The following is a 19,463-nucleotide window of genomic DNA, read 5'->3' as shown; positions in this document are numbered from 1 at the left end:
AAGACAAAGATTGAGAGAGACAAGAGGAGTGAGGACGAAGTGGCACAGATATCATCTCTAGGGGCGGATATACAATGACTGACAGAAGGGTGAATCAAACGGAAGAAGCAGTGTTTTGTATCGGTGTTTCTTTGCACAGGTGGAGACAAATTGATAGAGCGAGAGAGAGAGAGAGAGAGAGCGATAGAGAGAGATGAGAGAGAGAAGAGCGAGAGAGAGAGAGAGAGAGAGAGAGAGAGAGAGAGAGAGAGACACACAAGGCAAGAGAAATGGAGGAATAATGTCAGTGGGTGGAGAGTTATAGAGAGATAGAAGCTGTATATTCTGCCTCTTCCTCTGAGTCTGGCCTCATCACTTTTTATTGCTCCACACATAAAAGTGTCATCTCTCATATTCAGCACAGCGGACAATGTAATATCACCTTCTCAGGTATACCACCAATGTAACATTACTCTCCTTCTGCCTCTTATTTCTGCTTCATCTTTATCACCACGGTGGCCTTTTGGTCTCTCGCTCCCTGATCCTCTTTACGTCTCTGCTTTTCCAACCTGCTCTACATCATCTTACTTTCCTCTCAGCACTCAGCACTCCTCCAATTTCTCAGTTTCTACATCCTAAGACCACTGTGCCAGAGCCAAGTCGCTTAACTGACTTCAAAGGCAACGTCCGGGACCAGACTGAGAGGTGAGAGTCGAAGTTAAGCTGTGTCGTTATTTGGCATAGACATTTCCATTCACAGTGTGAATTATGCCTAGTCAGGACACAAGGAATGATTACAGCGACCCGTTATGAACCTACGCTAATATGACACACAACCAAAAATCATAACTATAGTTGAACATATTATAAATACTATAAAAATGTTTATATGGCATTAACACCATTCAAATATTAAACCAATACAAACTATACACTGCTGAAATTCATCTTCCATCACTGAAAAGACCTATCGGTTTCAACTTAACTTGGATAAATATTTTTTTAAGAAAGATTAAAAATGATAAATGCTCTACTTAAAATGGGTTGGTCTATTTCAAACTAGCACACCAGGCTTATTCAATGCAATTGCAGGTTTCTTGCTTTCCTGAGTTTATCAACATCGGTTGATTGCACTTGTTGTAAGTCACTTTGGACCAAAGCGGCAGTTAAATGAGATGAACCGCAACAGGCCATGGACATTTAAGACAACAATCTCCAATGCACCGGCAGCTTAAAAGCAGCAGTCACTATTCCCTGCCCACCCACCACAACACACACACACACACACACACACACACACACACACACATCACACACCACACATCACACACACACACACTACCACACACACACCTACACACACACACACCACACCACACACACAAACACCACACACATCAGCACCAGCACACACACACCACACACACACACAACTACAGCACCTAACAACACACACACACACAGCTCCACAACACTAGCACACACACACACACACACACACACACACAGCAACACACACAGCCACACCACAACGACGACACCACACACATCACACACACACACACACACACACACAACACCACCACTACAGCACACCACACACACAACCATCAACACACACATCCACACACACACACACACACAACACACACACACACACACACACACACACACACACACCCACACACACACACACACACACACCACACCACACACACACACACACACACCCACACACACACCACACACACACACACACAGTCTGTTTGACAGCAGAGATTAGCGAGGAGAGGTGCAGATAATGCCGGTAACGAGACATCCAGATTATCGCCCACAGAATCGTGAGAGTGTGTGTCGAAGGAAAAAAAAAAAAGAGAGATAACTAGACAGATCTACGGTAAATTAGCTGCATGTTCTTTTTGATTTTAATGACATTCACCCATCTCATTGGTACCAAATATATCTCAAGCAGCACTCTACTCTTTTTCTCCCGCTCCTATACCCTTCCGGCGTTTGTATGTGGCTTATTTGCATTAAAAAAGGGAGTAAATCATTGAGACAACTTACGATACATAATTATGTATATATAATATTGATTGATTGATGAATAAATAGCTAATGAATCAGATGTAACATACTAGATACATTTTTTTAGTCGGGATATATTACATATAAGCTAATATACATCATGTGTGTACAAACACATGAATTTACAAGGGTATCGTTAGACATGGGTTTTTACTGTAATGGCAGGTAAAGATATAATGTACAAGATTTAGTGGTTTTGTTTGCCTTTTCACCCCCAAGCACTGATCCACTTCTCACAGCTTTAAACCGCATTAGTTGGGTATTCTTTCAGCACTGGGAAATATTATTCTTGAATCTGTTTATACTCTGAGCGTATAGAGGATAGTAAAAAATGCTGCTTGTCCTCTGTGTGTCCTAATTAACACAGTTAATGTTAGTACACTCTCCTGTCTGGGGAGCAATGTATTTTCTGTGGAAATCAATCTCTTTGGTCACAGTGGGTCTCTGGTGTTAGCGCATGCTCAATAATGTGGTTTGCTTAAACTCATCAATGTCAGCAATGGATTTTCCCACATAAAAGCTTTATGCTGCATTGGTAAGAAACTGTATTACTTTAGAAATGTTATTGTTAGTATTTTTTATTAGCAACACATTTTAATAGCTTTTCTCTGGAGGCAATGTTTGTCGACTGATTTTCTGACACACCATTGCTTTCATTTTGTTTGTATTTATTGACAATCCCCCGAACCTTTTGTTTTTACTGGTGTTTTTCAGTATTTCTGATTTTTGGCTAGTGTTAGCGAGGAAAGAAACAGGATAATCAGGTAAGAGGGGGGGGGAGCATGCAGCTGTAGGAGCCCAGTAGGGATCAAACCCAGGGCGCTGCAGCAGGGACTCTGCAGGAGTGACACACGGTGAATCTCTACCAGGTGAGGGTTTGCTGCACTCCTTGTGCTTTTGAGATAGTATTGAATCTGCATTTACAGGATGTTTTATCCTCACACTGGATTAATTTATATTCAGTAAATGTTTAATAATGTGTGGCACAGACTATATTCGGATCTCATTTAACCTCACAATTGGTTAATACTGTCCTAAAGAACTCAAAGACTTTCCCCGGACTCTAGATGGAAGCAATTGTAGTAACAGAATAGTGTGCCAAATTATTGATGTGTCTATATTTAAAAATCAGCTTTCAATCGGTGACCTTAACAACCCAATGGATATCCATGGAATATTGGGAAATGTCCTCAATGGTAGTAACGGGACACAGATGGAGGCATGTGTACGGTGCACAAATTAAACATCCTGATCTCCCCCAAGCAAACTTTCTCTCCATCACACACATTCTCACTCCATCTCTGTCTTTCTATAATTGTCTTGTTCTCTGTCTCCTGTGTTGCTATAGTAACAAGCTGTGCGGGGGCTGTGATGCTGCGCACATCACACCCGTCTCACTGAGCTCACCGGAAGAGAGGGAAAGTGAGGGAGACCGAGACAAATGGGTGACAGCGTTTTGTATATGTGCTTGCCGGAGTCGGGGGAGGACATCCTAAACTGCTAACTTCATCCAGTCGAAGCAGTGTGTACATGTTGACACAAACACATTCAGGATAAATAGCTGCTAAACAAATAGATGTAATGGCGTGCAGATATTTAAAATGACATATGCAATCCATGTCATCAGTTTGAAATCATTGCAAAGGTAATTAACAGTGAAATGTCCCTGCATAACGTATATAGCTCATTAGTTCTGTCTCATTATTAAAGGTGGATTACCCTGAATAACCTTATCTTGATCAACATATTCAACAAAGACTAAGCTGTCAGGATGTTATGAGCTAAGTAGATACTGTGGAATGACATATTAGTACATTTCGAGAGTGAGGGTAATAAATAAAAGCTACCATGTTTTAATGTATGTATGAAATTGCATCCCGTATGATCCATTGACCCAGAACATTCACCATTGTTTTTGCACATTTAAAAAATGCACTACAGGAATGAACTACTGTTACCGTCTTTGTTGTTGCTTCATTTGTCATGTTTCTCCATGTATAGCATAATGTGCTGCCTGCTTTGCATTATCCTTGATTACTTGAAATACAGCCTAAACTGTGGATCACTTGGGAACATTAACTGTCCATTCAAAGCCATTATGTGGCTCATCAAAACAGAACCGAGGGTACATATACTGTAGCCAAATGGCCCTAGACTTCTTCTCCAACCTATTGTGAATGACATCCTCAGTAGACACAAGACACACTGCAGTAGATTGGAGATCAATCGAACAGAAGCAGGAGTAGAACAATCAGTCAACCAAGTTTCTGATTTCTGAAATTGAACTTGCACACCAAGGATACAGTCATTGACAGATCATTCAGTCGCGCAGCAACTTTCCTGAGGGGAATTGAATTGGCAGGCTATGAACCTGTGTTTCACCTCCCCCACTTCTTTCTGCCTCTGAAATCCCATCTCATGGGTAAAATAAAGGTTTAGCCACCTTACATTGCAGACTACATATCCAGAAAGTATATGTGATATATATATATGTCAGGCTAATAAGCTTTTGGATGTTAAGTCTATCATCAAGGTATAAAGAAGGAAGCTGCTGGGAAATAGGCCAACACCATTTCATGACCATCTAGGAGCCTATACAGACATTTTGTATCAAATCTGTTGTTAAATGTGTTCAGTTTGCTCTGTATGTTCTATCAAATGCGTCTTTTAGTAGCCAATTTCACAAATCCTATACAATGGGGGACAAGCTACTTAGATATAGAGTGATTCTGTATGTTGTGTTTGTGTTTGTTCGGACAGACACACACTATAAGGACTGAGCATCCTGAGTGCCTACGTGCTTGATGTTCTGCCAGACATTCACCTTTCCACTTTTTCACTGCATGTCTCTGTTCATTTTGAACTGAACAATGAATCATCCCAAGCCAGTACATCTCAGTATATTTTCAAGTCAGCCAAGGCAACCCATTTTCTGTTAATATTTCATTTGACGACCCACTTCTTGCTGTGACCCATTAACACATTAGGCAACAGAACAAATCGTCTGATGTGATGAATAGATAAAAGCATATTTTTTATCACACCAAGAAGAGGTGACTTTTAAAAACTGAATTTTAAGAGCAAGGAGAACAGTTATTGAAATACTCGTAATTAGTCGCATTCTTTCTCTCGGCATGTGTCATGCAATCCCGTTTCTCCATTGCTCTCTTGCTGGTAATACAAAGCAGGTGCTCAACAGTAAAACTATTTTTAAAATAAAGTATCTGACAGAGCACTTGAAAGCATACATTTTTCCATATTCACATCCTTTGTTCCACTAGGGGTCCGCTATTGGATAGATCACAGTTCATATTTCTCTTAATTATCTTTGACTGGTTCAGAGTCAGAGCTAAAGAGGGTCAATTCATTTCCTGTCCAGGTATAGAGGGCAGGGACATTCTTTACAGATAGCCTTTTACTCCTGTGATGGATGGCAAGTAAATGTATTGCACAGAAGAGAGGAATAGATTGAAAAGCTGCTGCTGATCATAGCAATAAAGTGGGGAGACAGAGAGTCAAGTGTGGAAATGGAAACAGTTGGAGGAAATACAGAGTACTGAGAGCAAACATCAGAGGTAATTTGTGACCTTGTGAGATCTTTGTTGTCAGTGTTCATTCCTTTATGTCTACTATCTTTAAAAAAAAGACAAGTAAACTACTGTTACACTTACATTAGTGCATCTCAACAATGTGAAGAAAACAACAATAAGGGAACCCTTTATATTCCTGTGTGGATTACTATGACGACTATTAAAAGGATTATTTGTTTGGTGTGTGTGTGGATGTGTATTTGAGTATGCTGAGCCATTAGGCTGACGTAACGGTTGGATTAATCCCGCAGTGTACATCTCATAAATCCGCATGAAACCGCAAACACAGATTTATAAGCATACAAACTTAAACAAGGACGGATATATACATTAACTTTGGTAACCTTATTTCTACCTCCCTTTACTACCATCACCATCCTTCTGCCTCTTATGTCTGTCTGTTTGTCTCCCCCTCCTCTAGCTCCCAGCACTCTTCCCATTGGAGTGCTGTAAGCGGATAAGGCCATTCCCTAGGAGAGCAATAAGAGGATGAGTATGTGTTGGTAGGTGTTTGTGTGTCAACCATGCCTACAGTATGTGTATGAATTGATGCACGCATGCATTTTTTGGCATGTTGCCCATGTCGGTAAGACAGCTGACTCCAGATATGTTATCTTGTATTATTTGCCTGTGGTTGTGCCCACTGATCTGCCCTACATATGGAGAACCTCTTAATTCCCTGTCTCGGGACTCGTAGTTGAAACACAATTAGAAATCCCTTTGTATTGCCTTTTTGTTCTTGAATCCTTGTTTCTAGCTGCAGAGTAATCACTAGCAGTCATTAATCAACCGGTTTCTTTTTAGTGGGAACAGGGAGCTAAAAGATCAGGAGGATGTGCAGCCGCAGAACAACCTAATGACTGGAATTTGAGAACACAATTAACCGGCTCCCGTTTAACAAGAAAACGTTGTAAATTGAACGATGATAGCAACCATACCCTCCAAAGCACCAGAACACAAAGAACATCCAGATTTTCCATATACATGATTTTGAAGATAGAAAACTGATGTTTGTCTGTAGTAACTGTATTTGTCATTTTACCCATGGTACCCTAGTGTTATAGGATTTTATATCGTGTGGTTTAAAATAGACAACACCCAATTTGCCATATATTCCACACGGTCAATGCAGCATTAGATTTACCACACTTTTTAGGGATTTGTGTTGTAATGCCATTTGAGTGGCCTCAACATCCCATTAAAAATAATTTACAGCAAAGATCCTACTGACTGCAGGCGCTGCCCTAGAGGGCACGTACACAACAACAGCTAAACCTAATACAGTACAACAGAGACAACACCTCCCTATGAGGGTCATTAAAAAATACAATGTATAACATTCACAGAGTGCATCACTTTATGAGACTTAAAAACACTGTATATAATAAAAAAGGTGCTTCTGATCCCTGGTATAGCTGTATAAACAAAAAACTAAAGTTTGTATAAAATACTTCCATTTAGCTATTTACAGAAAGAGAAATATGCCCACAGCTATTAGGAACTACGGCCATGTTAAACTGTGTAAAAGCCCCTATTGCACTTATCTTATGTGTTATTTTTAATGTCAAAAGAGTGCATATTTACTTCTATGTTTGTTGTCATTTTGAAATATGTCCATTGGTAAAGACAGTTTGCTGTCAACTAATTTGTTGTTGTAATTCTCATTTCCCCTTATGTTTATTTTCCTGTTTCTAGCAAATACATCAGTATGGTACCCTCACATTGAAAACGTCTTTAAAGCAGTGTATTTGAGGCCCTTTGCAGGCTCTCATCAGGATGACCTTAACATGAACAAAGAAGCTGTCTAACGTAAAGATGCCTGAATTGAAACTAGTTGGCAAAAATAAATCTGTTGTTGTGGGTACTGCCATAAGTCCTCCCACTCAACTCAAGTTGACGCAGACAAGGTAAACGTAGAGAACAGAAAGAAGAATGCTTTTTGTAGCATCCTTTCTGGTCGATGGAAAGGAAAAACTCAGAAAGAGAGACAAGGAGAAAATAAAGTGTCAGAAGGGCAAAAGATCGAGAAATATACTGACAGAGAGACAGAGATAAAAAGGGAAAACTTGTGAGTTGAATAAAGAATTCTTTGATATCGGATAGCTTCAGTTCAGCAGCGTTTTGATGGGCTGTATGAGAGGACTTCACCCAAACTGACAAAGGAAATTGAAAGTCATGGTAGGGTTTCAGTTGGGTTTAAAATGTGAAGACATAAACCTGCTGAGTTCTTTGATATGTGCTTGACACTTTTGACACTAAGGAAGAAATAGATCCAAGGAATTTTGCTTCATGAATTGCTTCCTTTGACACATTCAAAGGAAACAAGCTTGATGTTGAACAACAAAAGAATGACAATAACACGTCAAATATCAAGAATGGTGAAGGCCCCGTGACACATTCTAAGGCATTACTAGAAATGTGCATGTGTCAAAAGAAGTGTTTTATTTCTATACTTAATAAAGCAGTTTTTCAGGTCAAGGTTTTTTTTTTGCCATGGTTGGCATAATTTAACGTTTAAAGACTGTCACTATGAGTGTGCACTTTTCTGTACACAACACACATTTAGTGAAAAATAGCTAATTTCTGCTAGCACGAAAGAGAAAGTGTGAAGCTCTGGAAGAAGTAAAACAAGGAACTCTTTGAGCTACACCACTGAGCTACAGGTGCTGACCCACTGAGGAGCTACTCCTGCACAGTCAACATTACAAACAAAAATGGACAAAAAAGTCTCATTCAGGTTGCAACACAACAGCAACGTTTGTCCCAAATAAGAAAACCTCTTGCAAAATGCATTTTAACATGACTTCAAATCCAAGCACAGAACCAGACTCAACAACAGTATGTGTACTTCATCCACATGCCTAGATTACGGACCAGTTAATATTTTATCAACAATAATAGCCCTAGATCATCACGGCTTAAACATCACAGCTCAACGTACTCCATGTCAGAGGCAAAGGGGTCATGGCTGGTTCTACAGCAGGACAGAGAGGATCAAACCGTGTTGATGTTTTTAAATAGCAAAGATAAGAGCTCCAAATTAGTTAGCATTATGTAGGCTGTAGTTTTTGTACAGTAGCAGATGCTAATGAAAAGAGGCCAACATGAGACATGACATCGACGACAGGACTTTAGCTTAAAATCAGATGAGCAATCAGTATTGTCTGCAAAATCCGACTTGTGGAATCTGATCATTCCAAGATATCCCATTTCAAGACAGATGGACATACGCACATTTATTGCCCTAAGCCTAAGGAATAGAAGTCTAGATTTTGGAAAGTCTAAGTGTGTCATGGATTAGTGATTCTTCACAAAGAAAAAATGTATCGACAATAGGGAACTAGGATGTGTGTGTGTGTGTGTGTGTGTGTGTGTGTGTGTGTGTGTGTGTGTGTGTGTGTGTGTGTTCTGTTCAAATGTTTCCCAGAGGACCTGCAGAGAGAAGCCATGGAGCCACAGACCATTTATTGATCTCATAGCCTTTACAGATGACACCGCCCCATAGGGAGATACCTCGCTCACAACACTTTAACAGGACATGTCCCTCAAACACACACACCTGAAAGCAGTGTCTCACATTTGCTTATCTAACAAGCATAAGCCCATAAACACTGGAAATGTATAATCACACAGTGTACCAATACAACATGAAAAATAAATTCCTCTTAATCTCCTCCCATCTCCATCCATCATGCTTACATATTCCCCTGTGTTCTATTACCAAAAGCTGTGAAAAGAACAGAATGAATTCACATTGTTTCACCAATTAAATGACATAAAGCAGCTTTTGTTTTAATCAAAGGATGAATGAACATGAAACAAACAAACATTACACAGCTCAATACTCCTTACATCAAAGGCTGGAAGAGAACTAACAGTAAGTATGAGTTTGTGTATCAGCACCACTGTAAGTGAACGTGTGCCTGTGTAAATGTGTGTGTTTAAGGGCAGATCAATCCCAAACCAGGCTGTGATGGATAAACTAGTCATACTGTCAGTGTTTTGCTTTTCATCGCTGATACAAAATATTTTAGGACCATGACCCATGATATTTGAAACACATACACTTCTGTGCTCTGCCCTCGACTGCTAATCTCTCCTATTCAATCATATTTTCCCTTCGTTTCCATTCCTCGCCTTTCTGCATCTTTCCTTTCCCCCTCCTCGCTCCGTTTGCCTGCTCTGCCTTCACCCTGTCTTTGATCTCCTCTCACTACCATGCAGGTGTACAATCCGCTAAAAATCAATTTTAAGGACGGGCAGTTGAGACATATCAGGTGTTTTGCCATGGTGCCATTTAACCTCTTTCCTTCAAACTTCCTTCAATTTAAAACCAGCAGGAAGTGCAGCCTTAACACACAGCTGTGGTGTGAAGTGGGACGCTGCAGGGCTCTGACCTCTGTTAAACGATCAGTTCAGGGTCTCAGTTCGCATACATCACACTCTTAAACTCAAGCAGGCAGCTGATTACAAAGAAGGATGAAGTGACCCAGAATGAGAGGCACGACAAGATGAAGTCACCCTTGAGTGGAAACCAAACAAATTGGCTGATGATGAAAAAAGATTATTAATAATGAGGAATGGGACAAAACGAGATGATAGAGATGAGAGGTGTTGGAGAACATCATCACAGAAACGTGCAGGCTCTGAATTTAACTGAAATGGCCAATAGCATTATCAATAAGCCCCTCTTCTGACAGTGCGTGGTGTATTTAATGTCACTGAATGTGACTAAGCAACACATAAAGACCTGCTATACTACACGTTTCCTAACCGTATCGCACATATAGAAGCACCCACGCATGCATATAGACATTCACATATCTACATACGCCACTTATCAACCCAGCCGCTATGCTGGATTTATCCAAATATGGCAGGGGATATTTCCATGGCAACAGCATGCAGAAGGGTGCAGACTTGCACTGGGTGATCTCCACAGAGAGTCGGCTTTTTGACTTTTGATTCAAACTACTAGTCAGTTCATTCAGCTGAATAGCTTTTTCTTTTGTGCAGACTGAATATCTGGCCTCTGGTGAGAATCCAGCGGTAGTTTCCTATTGGCTGCCAACTACACTGTTTGAACTGTGGTGTTGCAAAGAAGTATTGAGAGTTATATGTATTTATATTTGTTAACCAATGTGTTATCAAGGGCAGGCACAGCACAGAGATTGTTTCCCTGTATTTTTTCTTTTAATGTTTATTTTATTAGCTTTTCTTTTTAATGACTGATTTTAAATGCCATTTTCTTAATCTCTTTCATTTTTTGTAAAGCACTTTGAATTACCTTGTGTTGAAAAGTGCTATATAAATAAACTTGCCTTGCCTTGCAATTTGTGTCGCTGCAAATCAGAAAATACAGCCATTTTATAAATAGCACTGATGAAGAGGACATACAGTACCAGGTGAAAGGCAGACGGCGCTTAGGAGTGAATCATATTTCCAACTGAAATGACTGACCATACAACACAGAGATGTTGCTGTGAAGTCCCATACGTCAGTTATTATCACAGTATGCCCTGCATTACCTGGATGGGAATGTATTCTAGGAAGGGTCGGTGCAATGAGCCAATCATCTAAAAACTATCTTCACAAACCAACACAAACTGAAGGTAGCAGCCTTGTTTGGTACGGTTTTTGAACACAAACACAATCTGCAATTTTGTTAAGTCACTTCGTGGATTAACAATAAACTATAGACTTGATAGGTATTTTGAAGCGGTTGCTATGAATGGCTGCAAAAACTATGGAAGGAGGAAATGCAAAACATCAGAATGACAGCTGAAACAGATGTATTTGTGTCAGACCTACATTTGAATTTCTGAAAGGAGAGGATGTTTCATGTTAAGAGAGATGAAGAGGTTGTTAACTTGATATAAGTAGAATAATGACAAAAGAGCATGTGAATTTGTGCCATAAGTGTGTGTACGTGTACGTGTGGGTGTTTGTGTGTCCCATGTGGCTGGATATTTATCTCAATCAAGGCTATTCATTTATAGGTCTGTCACTTGCTGGCACCACGTGGAATTATAGGACAGAAGCAATCAATACACTGTGTGTTTAGGATTATTTGTAGACAAGGAAATACACAATCTTAAACCAAGAAACATAGTGAAAAACAGTGAAACCAACTTATGTCAAATGTCAATAATATTACATCTTATTGTATAATAAACTTATCAGGAGCAGAGTACTAAAGCCGTGTCAGAGATGAATCATTCAGACTAGCTGCAGGAGGGAGTTATGTTTAATCTTTTAATAAGAGGAACAGTATAAATGTTGCTCAAAATAAGGTCGGAGGATGAATCAAGATCCAAAAAATGTACAAACAAATTGAGGAGTCATCAAGCCTTCATCTAACTAATTAAAACGAATAATACAAATGATTGATTTTGATGCGGACGCATAATATTACAATGTTGTTGCAGCCATAAAGAATCAGGGAAAATCAAACATTCATCTCAAATTATTGTGCGGCATGCAGCACACTGCCCCTCTCCACAGTAAGAATGCAACCTGGAGATCTTGTAGTAGTCCATATTTGTAATGACCACACTTATCTGCCCTAGGTAACTGAATAATCTTCTGCGTGCTCTCGGTAATGTAATTATCCTGGTGTTAAACGGGTGTCTGCCCAGCTGGGATAATCTGAAGTTCCTTCCACAGACCTCCAGTGAGAAGGGCACCCACCCGTGACCATCTGTAATTTACAACTACAGTCATTATGATACTGACGCTAACGAAGGCTGATATTCAATTAACCGACATAATCAAGACAGATTGGCCAGAGATCTACAACATATACTGCAATAAAAAAAATGAACAAGCCATTTCTTCACAAGTGGAAAGACAGAAAGGAGTGAGGGCTTTGGTTGATTTAAATGCTTTTCACTTAGATCCAGAAATGTTAATTTGGCAAGTGACCATTGTGAGAGAGTGTTAAACTGGTGTTAAGATGATGTGCATAATTTAAGGAAGCTGTTGGAATCCATTGATTAAATAAGGAAGCAGGGTCTGTCAGCTAAATCTCCAGTATAACAGCTCAGATTTAATCCATTAACATTATTTAGTTTGTTGTTTAATTTGAACAAACTGCAAATTGCTGTGCCGAAGTGAGGTGTAGATGTGGTGTACCATAACTTTTCTTATCATTTGTCTTTTGTATCCATTATTAGCATTTATTTATTCAGAATTGTTTCCCCATTTTCTTCTCTCTAATACAGTGGTTCTCAAAGTGGGGGGGGCGCAGAGGCATGTCAGGGGGGGCGCGAGAGACCAGGAGGAAAAATGATTATTACAACAAAAACAAAAAAACAAAAAAAATCATATTTTGAAAAATTATTGATTCGAAAATAATATGATACAGTACTATTACGTCTGGGTCTCTGTGTTTCATTAAAGCTCGGCTCTGTGTGTGTGTGGAACGAGCAATTTTGTGTGCATGCGCAAGCGAGAGAGAGCGCACCGGTACCGGAGATCGTTGTTGTTAGCTTCTGGTGCTAGCGAGCTACGCTAACAGAAATAACGAGTTTTTTCAACAACAAGGTGGAGGAGAGTCCTCTCCTGTCAGACTGAGAGACTCAATGAGCTAAAGGACTCTCTCAGTGTTATCTCAGTGGGTCTCAAACGTTTTGGTCACCATTAATGTAAACAATTATTTCCGAGGCACACATTTATATGATCATTATAGTTATAAAAAAATAAGAGAATAAATTAAAAACAGTTATGAAATACTATATGACATTAAAAAAAGAATAAAGTTTAAAAGGGAGTGATTTGCAAAATATCCATAAAGAAAAAGTAAATCTGTTTACAGTTCTGTTTCAAATGGGTGTTGAGAGATGTTTCCATAGATCTCTTCATGTTGCTCTCAAAGTGCACCAGATTGATGCTTTTAACTTCAATATTTAAAAATCTTCCGGGAGAGCTTGCCCCCGGACCCCCCTATGTGAGGTCCACACACCACCTATAAAAATAGCACTTTACCCCTGCTTACACCTATATGCCGTGAGCTGATATCGAGCCTTCATTGTAACAGTTGCGGAAACATTGTGTATATGCGTGGGGAGTGTTGCAGTAGAAAATTCCACTAGCGACCGGTACATTAATGAGAAACCCTAAATGTTTGATCACCCTCTATGAAACGTCAAGCTACTCCACAGCACCCCCAAAATAAATCTATGGCGCCGCCACTGAGCCTGACTATTTGTGTTGGGGGGGCCCGACTTTTTTTTTTCTCCAAAGGGGGGTCCTGACAGAAAAAGTTTGAGAACCACTGCTCTAATAGCAGGCGATTCCTTGCATTGAGCTTCACCAAATGAGTGCAAAGTGAAGGAGGATCCTACTATAGCCTTGATCCCACTGTCCTTCGTGCAGGTGCTATGCACAACAGATGCAAGCAACAATGACAAACCAGCAACCAGCTTCGGACTCTCAAACATGTACTTGGACTATTGGAATTAGTCTCTTTTTAGCATTGGCATGACAGGCGGTAAACATGATCTACGTTGATGTTGTGAGAGTGGTGCTGCCCTATTAGGTGGAAGCTCGAAACTGTCGAAGAGCGCTGCCCTCAATGTTCAAAAGTATTTAAACTCTGACCTTGTTCATCGCTGACCTTTCGATGTGCAACCAATCTGCTGTATGTAGGGACGCAGGCTAGCAGGGGCTGAACTATAGAAAATAAATCTTAAGTGGATTCACCGCAAGGCTCTGCACCCAACGTTGCAGTGACCAAAAAGCAACTCGCATTACATGTGAATGCAGCTTTGGAGTAACACCTCTGCTTATAAACAACCCTCTGGTTTCTGAAGCACTCCGACTGCGACTCAGAATTAACTTTTTTTTCAGATTCTCTTTATTTAATTAATTCACATATGGGAGCTTACAAATCTTTATACCACTAGCTATTAAGCAACTCCAATGACTGGACCAGTTGGAAGTGTTTTTGTTTAAAAGCTAACACACTGTATCTGTTAGAGGAGGGCAATGTTTGGGCCTATTCAAGTTGTGTAGCTTTAGGCCACAAATCCAAACATTTGTTGAACTACACACTGAGAAAATCCCTCCCAGAAATAAATAAAATAAAACCATGAAAGAAAGGTATGCCTTTTACTGAAGCTGATCCTTCCCTTTGTTTCTGAGAGGACAGAACATTCATCTCTGTTTTATGATATTTTCTCTGTTATCACTTTCATCTCTAGTGGCAAGGCAAACCCAATAAACATAAAGCAGGTTCAGTATGAATTCATACTTTACCTCTATGTCAGCATGATGATGATGATGTAGGTAGATGAAGATGATCAGAAAGACGAGGGTGATGAGAATGAGCATCATGGTGGCGATGACAACACAAATGATGCTGGCTATGATTTAGTTACACAGCAGATCACTGCAGGAAGAGTAGAATAGAATCACATACATTGCATTTTAATCAAAATACATGACCATGGTTTCAAACTATAGAAGTCAACTTTGTTTTATGCATATAGGCTGGAATAAGTGATAAAATCATTATTCATTAACCATTTGTTAACACACACACACACAGCCCATTGCAAGGTTATATTTGCAAGTGAATTGTAGGAGGATTTCATCTAAGTGAGAACAAGGCTTAATGTGAAAACCGCCTCATAATTTTAAAACAGCATGTGTGTTTTTCTTAAAAGGGTAATACATGTCTCATGCTGTACAGTTTGGATATACAATCTATTCAAGTATTTTACATCATGCAGTTGAGAGGCATGGCAAAACCTACAGTTTTCAATTGACTCGTCACAGGGGTTTGAATGAATTCATGTCTTTGAAAAGGAGTTATAAAACATAGCCGGAGTTACAAATGATCTGGTTTAACAGCCATATAATGTGTTTCACTTGTTGCTCAGTGGTAATGTCAAGTCATTGCTCCTAGTGTATATACCATGATTTCCTGTACCCTTCTGTAGCAGCCGGCCAACACCACCAGATAAATGACCTTCTCCACTAGATAAGATATAAATGTACATTTGTGAATTAAACAAACACAAAAATTAAATAGATTACAAAACGAAAGATGTCTGAATCTGTCCAACTCGTTCAGCTAATTACAGTAATGGAAGCATTAAGCTGATCAGTTATTTGCTTAAAGGTTATTAATTATAAATATATATATATATATATATATATATATATATATATATATATATATATATATATATATAAACATGTTACAAAATCAGCAAATAACACATGCCAATTACTTTTGGAAGTGTAATAGGCGAATGCCAGTCACAATCATCTGGATCTGGGGGTGTGTGCTGAACAATTATCACCAGCTGGATGCACATGTTATGCATCGAACTTGGTTGAAATTAGTTTGAAGTAGATATTTACTAGCTGTGCTCCTATTTTAGTGTTAATAGCTCTGTGTTTATGATCATTAAGGCTCTCATAAGAGGGTTATTTTAGAGAAGAGCACAGAGCCTGCTTTGCCTCTCCATCTGCCTTCCAAGACATCCAGTGCATGCTCAGCGTGTGTAGCTGCTTGGCTATATAACATGGAACACACTAGTTACAAAACACATCTTCCAAACGTTTTTTTTCCAATCTGATCATATTCCTTTCCCAGAAAAAGAGCAAAACTCACAGGCACAGAGGAAACAGAGGAAACGAAGGATCCTGTGACACATCACAATACTACTAATACTGTCCTGGGGCAAACCCGGTACTGCATATCCCTCATGCGTTTATGGTAATATGGTCCTGCTTTACAATACATTAGAGCTCAAATGTGTCGCAGCACCTACCTGCCGATGAGCAGGAACTCTCCCACCAGTCCCTGGCGTCTCATGGCCATGAGGATGTTGCGGACAGTCATGCCTTCACAGAAACAAGCCACCACCCGGGCTTTGGGCAGATGGGCCCGCAGCCGCTCCAGCAGCCGATCAAAGCTCTGCTCTCCAGCATTGCTCCAGATTTTGCCTGGGGATAACATGTCAGACAAATACAAATGTGGTCTGTGACAAATGTGATATGTTGGATCTCTGTTGTTTAATGTGTTGGGAAGTGTTGAGTTCCTTTGGGGGTTTTCTTTGTCAGAGTTGCTCTATTTCATTATGCTTTAGTTTCAACCATCTGACACCCACAGTGTGAAATGGGTCTTCACCATGTAATAAACAACAGACTGATTTTTGTTGTAAAATATATATCTTGTTGTTGGTAGATCTCTTTAAGCTGCAGATACATGTATCTGAACTGTGGACACCCTGGTGTTTGAAAGAAAGTACAAAGGTTATTGCTGTTTGCTAGCTACACTTAAACAAACTATACACCCACTAAAATACAATTCAATTTCTTACTTGACTAGATATTGTACATTATTATTGATTAGTTCACTCTTGTTGTTGTGACCTGAGTATCTTACCAGAGTGGGCGATACAGATGCCCTCCTTAGCTGCCATGTCCTTGAATGCTTCCATCCCACTTTCACCATAGTTGCCTGGAGAAACAAAGAAAGGGGAAATGAATTGAATTCTGTTTTGTTTTAACAACAGCAGATTCAAAAGCAGAGGTAAATGCATGATTGGAGGGATGGATGGTTACATAGATATAATTCATACTTAATACATAATGACAATGAACAATATTGATTCCATTCAACTGACTTGTGCAAACTGAAAAGTAATTTTCTATAACACATGGTCTAAATAAAAAATATTTGTGGAAAAGGAGGAAGTTTGAGACCTGATCCCTTCTCTTTCTCAAAAACATGCCCACTGCACTAACTTGTCTGCTACTGCATATCTCATTAAAGCTACATTTTGTGTCAGAGAACGCGTCTCCCCACAGTGGCACCCGTGTCTTTGCCAGAGAAAGTGGGTGACCTGGAATTTATGCAAATGAATGGTTGTACACACTGGCAAAGGATATGATAGGATTCCCCTCTTTAATGTCTCTTCCTCTCCCTTTTATCTGTCCCCCTCCTCTGTTTTGATAGGATAAAAGATTCAAATGATCTCTTTCTAACCCCGTTCTTTTTAAATAATGCCTCTTTTTTTCCTCACTAAATGAGGTTGATACATCTTCTTTGTATTGATCCGTGCTCTAGTTACACTGATGAGTAAAAATAAGTCAAAAGGATAAAGAGTGATGAAATGAAAGGAAAATATTTGGGGAAAAAGACAAACCATGGAGGGAAGGAGAGCACGCTGAAAAATCAGATAGGGCAAGACGTCCCACAATCCCTGACCGCTGTTGCAACTCAGTGTGTCAGTGAGTCTATGTGTGTGTAGTCAGGCCAATGATGAGTGTGGTGGAGCGAGGTGTAAAGTCCTGTAATTAGTGTCTCAGTGAGAGGAATCGTAGACAGATGGTACAGCCCGTCTTTCCCCTGCATGTTGACACGTGTGCACACATTCAAACTGTTACCATCATCAAAATCGATAAAGCTTGTAACCTACTTCACTTAGTCTCAAAAGGGATTTATGTGCGAGACATCTCTCTCTCACTCAGTAATCCGGTCATGTCTCTATCACTTCGTTTCTGCCTCTGAAAATCTTACACTCTCTTCAAATCGACTTCTCTAAATTCACTTTTCAACATTTGATACGCTTGTTTCAATTCAGCTTGCCCACCTCGTCTATTACTTAAAATCCTGCCTTATATCCACTCACACGCCTTTTAACCTTAACACAACTTACAGCCAATATGTCCTGTGTAGACCATGGTTAGCATCACATTTTGGAGCAGAACACATCACATTAGGGCAGTGGTTCTCAAAGTGGGGGGCGCGCCCCCCCAGGGGGGCGCAGAGGCATGACAGGGGGGGCGCGAGAGACCAGGAGAAAAAATGTCTAAAAAATAAAATATATATTTAAAAAATAAATAAAAAGAATAATATTTTGAAAAATTATTGATTCGAAAATAATATGATACAGTACAGTACTATTACGTCTGGGTCTCTGTGTTTCATTAAAGCTCGGCTCTGTGTGTGTGTGGAACGAGCCATTTTGTGTGCGTGCGCGAGCGAGAGAGAGATAGCGCACCGGTATCGGAGATCGTTGTTGTTAGCTTCTGGTGCTAGCGAGCTACGCTAACGGATATAAGGAGTTTTTTCAACAACAAAGTGGAGGAGAGTCCTCTCCTGCCAGACTGAGAGACTCAGTGAGCTAAAGGACTCTGTGTTATCTCAGTGGGTCTCAAACGTTTTGGTCACCATTAATGTAAACAATTATTTCCGAGGCACACGTTTATATGATCATTATAGTTATAAAAAAATAAGAGAATGAATGAAAAACTATATGACAGTAAAACAAGAATAACGTTTAAAAGGGGAGTGATTTGCAAAATATCCATAAAGAAATAGTACATCTGTTTACAGTTCTGTTTCAAATGGATGTTGAGAGATGTTTCCATAGATCTCTTCATTTTGCTCTCAAAGTGCACCAGATTGATGCTTTTAACTTCAATATTTAAAAATCTTCGCGGGGGAGCTTGCCCCCGGACCCCCCTATGTGAGGTCCACACACCACCTATAAAAATAGCACTTTACCCCTGCTTACACCTATATGCCGTGAGCTGATTATCGAGCCTTCATTGTAACAGTCGCGGGTACACTGTGTATATGTGTGGGGAGTGTTGCAGTAGAAAATTCCACTGTAGCGCCCGGTACATTAATGGGAAACCCTAAATGTTTGAGCACCCTCTATGAAACGTCAAGCTACCCCACAGCACCCCCAAAATAAATCTCTGGCGCCGCCACTGAGCCTGACTATTTGTGTTGGGGGGGCCCGACTTTTTTTTTTCTCCAAAGGGGGGGCCTGACAGAAA

General features: G+C 39.9%; 1 protein-coding gene across 2 annotated transcripts in view; it reads right to left on the bottom strand.

The window, feature by feature from the left end:
• Positions 1–17,135, bottom strand: part of LOC117533845 (metabotropic glutamate receptor 5-like) — a 35,003-nt gene extending 17,868 nt beyond the window's left edge. The window contains exons 1-2 of one of the 2 annotated variants that reach the window (XR_004567117.1): positions 17,059–17,135; positions 16,442–16,616 (exon numbers count right to left, since the gene is read on the bottom strand). Coding sequence is in view for 1 of the 2 variants with exons in the window: in XM_034197809.1 (XP_034053700.1) it covers positions 16,442–16,616; positions 17,059–17,113 (230 nt within the window). In the remaining variant the exon portion in view is untranslated. The remainder of the gene's footprint in view (positions 1–16,441; positions 16,617–17,058) is intronic. The other variant, XM_034197809.1, reaches the window with a different exon arrangement.
• Between the last annotated feature and the right edge of the window lie 2,328 nt (positions 17,136–19,463).

The sequence above is a fragment of the Gymnodraco acuticeps genome, unplaced genomic scaffold, assembly GCF_902827175.1.
Source record: "Gymnodraco acuticeps unplaced genomic scaffold, fGymAcu1.1, whole genome shotgun sequence".
NCBI classification, from domain to species: domain Eukaryota; kingdom Metazoa; phylum Chordata; class Actinopteri; order Perciformes; family Bathydraconidae; genus Gymnodraco; species Gymnodraco acuticeps.
The sequence above is the reverse complement of the archived record's forward strand: the minus strand, read 5'-3'. Positions and strand labels throughout refer to the sequence as shown.